Here is a 4,154-nt window from a genome sequence, read left to right as displayed (position 1 = left end):
ATATATAGAACATAATACAAAGTTGTCAGTTTCAACTAGATGAGTAGAAGTAGGAGATATAGACTATGTTCATTTCACCGATTTAAGTTTAAAATTCAAATTTTACTATAGTAAAAAACTCAAAAAACCAATCACATCTAATTTTTTTACTATAGTAAAAAATTTTCACATAAAATCTAATTTCAACTCAAATTAACGAACTAAACGAGCCTATATATATATATATATATTTTTTTTTTTTCTAAGGACCATATTATTCATCTTTTCAAAAACAAAAATTATTATCAAACCCTTTTCCAAAGAAAAAAAAAATCATGAGAGCCACCAAAAAAAAAAAAAGGGTCCACATCTTTTTTACAAAGAGTTACTCATGAAATGTTTAGAACCATAAGTACTTATTTTAATGTATACAAAATATATACCCGCTTATCATCATATAGCTAGAAGTCCATATGAAACATTGCTATACATATGTCATTTCACACGTCACTATAATATATTGTTACGCAAGTCTAGAAATGCGCATGCATACGCATGTAAAGGTACATTTTACGTCTTAACCTTTTGTACGTTAAAGAAGGAAAAATTCATTCTTCAATGATATGCACATCACCTTAATTACATATAATTAATCATCTAAAGTTTGATTTCTAGACCCAACTTCTTCCTTGTCTTCCCTACAAAAAGGTCTCTAGATTTGATCATTCCCGGAACGCTTCCTATAACGGTGGTGAACGATAACTGCGCCACCGCGTCTCTCCGACCAAGTGAAACTATTGCCTTTACAGAAGAAGGCTGGTACTTAGCCAATTTGCTCTCTTTTTCTCCTTCCATCAATAGCTTCAAGTTCTTTGCAGCCACTAAAGCATGTTTTTGTGCCAAATACCCTTGCTTGATCTCCTGCAGATAATAATTCTCATTCAAGATCAGTTTTGCATTACAATATTTTTCTTGCTGAATAAAACACATGGCAAATTAAATACTTCCTTCCAAGGTATTTTTATCTATCCATCAATATTATTGCTGACTAGCAATATATATCAAATGGATTCCAATATGATTCCGTGTATAGGAATATCTCAGCAGAACCAAATTAATTTGAATTGACTCCAGAAGCAATATCTCAGTATCATTCGGAAAATTTCCAAGCAAACAATCTAGGCTCACAACAAGAAAAATTCATTCTTAGAGACAAAACTCTCTCAAAACAACTATTTTAGAGACTAAATAAGTGTTGCCTTTGAAAATTTCATACATTTTTTTTTCCATTTTAATAGGGAATCTATTTGGTATTAAAAAACAAATTAGAGATGAAGTCTTGGAACGACAATAAAAGACAAAATAATATTACGACACCACTCTAATTTAGAAATAACGACAAGGGTACTGTTTGTGTTCATAAAAACATAACAAGACAAAGTTTAGGGTGCGTTTGGAACTCGTTTCAAAATAATTTTATTTTTAATATGAAAATAGAAATGAAAACGTTTTCAATCTCAGACATAAATCATTTTTAAAAATGCGTTTGACAATTTTATCAAAAAATTATTTTCAGTATAAAAAACTTATTAACGTCTATCTCTGCTCGAGAGAGGAGAAACTCTCTCATTTTACACTAAATCGAAAAATCATTTTCATTTTCTTTTTTTGTCTTTAATTGCGTTAAATACCGTTTTAAAATTATTTTTATTTTTATTTTTTTGAAAAACGTAAAAAAATAAAAACAAGAACAATTCCAAACACGGCATTAGCCACTTACTGGAACATCAGTAATGTCTCCGATGGCAAATACGTTTTTCCGACCCTTCACTCTTAGATTCTCATCAACCATTAACCTTCCATGATTATCCAAGTTATTTTTCAAATTAGTTCCTCTAAGCCAAAGAGAACCAAGTGGTTTTCCAGTGCATAGGAAATGACAATCTGCCTTGAGAATATCTCCATCTGAAGTGAGATATGTTTTCCCTCCGTCCGAGATATCGTCTAGACGGACTGATTGCTCCAGTTTCACCTCAACTTTCTTTGATGTCAACCAATTCAGAGTTTTGTCAGCTGCTTTTGGTCCAATGAATTCCAGCAACCTTGAACCATCATGCACTAAAGTAAGGTTCTTATCTGGGCAATCGACCGCGATTTCTCCTGCAAGTTCGACGCCAGTGGGGCCTCCTCCAACGATCAAAATGGAATGAGCCGAATTGATCTTCTCATACTCTGCCATTTGATATAAGTTTTGGCATTAGATAATCAAATGTTACTAATATTTATAGAAGTGACTCAGAACTCGTTAATTTTACCGATTCGAGCTTTTAATTTCAATTTTATTATAGTTAAAAGCTCTCAGAAAAAATCATATCTAACTTTTTCTGTTACAGTTAAAAACTCTCATACAAAATCACATCTCAACTCGAATTGAAAACTCGAATCAGTGAATTGAATGAGTCGTTAATAATTGAGAGTGAATTAGTTACCTGCTTGGTATTCTTTTAGTCTCTCGGTCCTTGTTTTCGGAAAAGAATCGGTGTGGCCAGTGGCGATGACAAGGTAATCGTACGCAATCAGACGGCCCTCTGCAGTCAAGACTTCAGTTTCAGTGACGTTGATCGCACTAGACGTAACTAGACGACCATTTGTGAGATAGTCTCTATGGTTGATCACCGATCTCTCGCCAAATGATGGCTCCACCATTGCCCTCAGGCTGGCCCAGGGGATCTCAAAATATTCCTTCCTGGTTCAAAATTCTCAATGATGATGACTCCATAACAAGTAGACAGATTAGATTTCATGTTAAAGGAAGAATGTATAACTATCATTTTAAATAGGAATTGCCATCTTAAATTAGGAACCTTTTTTGTACGCCAATATACCGGTAAGTCATGTTTTTTGTTCGCCGAATCTACATAAAATCACGTAAAAATAAAAAAATACGCCGATCTGATGGTTAGAAAACACATGACCTATCAGTACACCAGACATACCAGAAAATCTCCCCTTAAATTAATGTTGCCTTTTTTTGTGTGTTCATTTTTATCTTCAATTTTCTGGTTGAGTTTGTTTTGTGCATCTATAAACGAGTTTGATAATTTTGAATGCAATAGTTTTTGCAATTGAGTGAAGTTACATAATTGAAACCTACTTCCCTCTTCTATTGTTTTTCCCTCTAGTCTTCCCTTGCATTTTCTTTCTTCTATTCTACATGCCAATTCTATTTTGATATATTTGTCCAGCTTCACTCCGATTCGCGCCATATCGGTTTAGACAATTCGAGACGGAAAAAGAACTTATGTCGGAATTTCATCTCCATGTTAGCTATGCTCTCCAAGTATGGTATACTACCGGTTTGTGGCGATCGAAGAGCGACCGGTTCTATTTTGATTTATTTGTCAAGATGTTCCATGGTTTAAACTCTGTTCAAGTATTATCTCACATAAAATGGGAAAAAAAAAAAAAAGAAAGCAAAAGACCAATTACCCGTTTCCAACTTCTAATCCTAAAACAGGACAGTTAAAAATTAGCTCTGTTTCACCATTAATAGTTGATTGGTTTTTAACTTCAAAGCTAAAAAGCAAATATCAGATTGAAAGACCAATTCTAGGACAAAATGTAAACACAAAATTAACCTGAACTTTTTTCCACCAAGAGCTTTGTTGAAGCCACGTTTTAGAACTAATTATGGGAAAAATCATTTCATGTTTGTTTTCCCTTCTTAATTGATACAAACAAAACTTAATCCAAGGACAAAAGTATACTAAACTATCACAGAAACCAACATACAACGTGAGATTTAAATGTCAATAGCAGAAACATGGGATTTCAAGAGAAAGATAAAGAGTGTTCATACTGATCGATGAGAGTGACATCAGAAAGAAATTGGATAGATTTTGCGATGAGGGAACCGGCGACGCCCCCACCAATTACCACAACCCTTCTTCTGCCTCCACCCAAACCCAAATCCATTTTCTGACTAAGAATTCTCTAAACAGAATGGATCATTTCTGGTCCCAATCATAAAGGCAAATTCTTGGTCGCGTTGTACTTAAAGAGAAACCTAAAAAGGTCGTTGGGATTTATTATTTGTATATGTACTTATGGATTATGATTGGCTCAAATGGCAACTACCAGGACCACGGCCAGGTTGGCACTTTTACCTAGTCATT

General features: G+C 33.9%; 1 protein-coding gene across 2 annotated transcripts; it reads right to left on the bottom strand.

Moving 5' to 3' along the window:
- Positions 1 to 488: 488 nt before the first annotated feature.
- LOC21384311 (apoptosis-inducing factor homolog B) lies at positions 489 to 3,990 on the bottom strand. Of its 2 annotated transcripts, XM_024162766.1 has the most exons (5): positions 3,839 to 3,873; positions 2,844 to 2,893; positions 2,469 to 2,725; positions 1,760 to 2,211; positions 489 to 900 (listed from the first exon to the last, which is right to left on the bottom strand). In XM_024162766.1, exons 2-5 carry the CDS (start codon positions 2,873 to 2,875, stop codon positions 637 to 639), a joined length of 1,005 nt encoding a protein of 334 aa, XP_024018534.1. In that variant the 5' UTR covers positions 2,876 to 2,893; positions 3,839 to 3,873; the 3' UTR covers positions 489 to 636. The 2 variants fall into 2 exon arrangements, with proteins under 2 accessions (XP_024018534.1, XP_010092019.1); XM_010093717.2 differs by lacking the exon at positions 2,844 to 2,893 and having other exon boundaries at positions 3,839 to 3,990.
- Positions 3,991 to 4,154: the final 164 nt, after the last annotated feature.

Source organism: Morus notabilis, unplaced genomic scaffold, assembly GCF_000414095.1.
Source record: "Morus notabilis unplaced genomic scaffold, ASM41409v2 Scaffold4178, whole genome shotgun sequence".
Lineage (NCBI taxonomy): Eukaryota > Viridiplantae > Streptophyta > Magnoliopsida > Rosales > Moraceae > Morus > Morus notabilis.
Note: the sequence above shows the minus strand (reverse complement) of the source record. Positions and strands in the feature narration are given on the sequence as shown.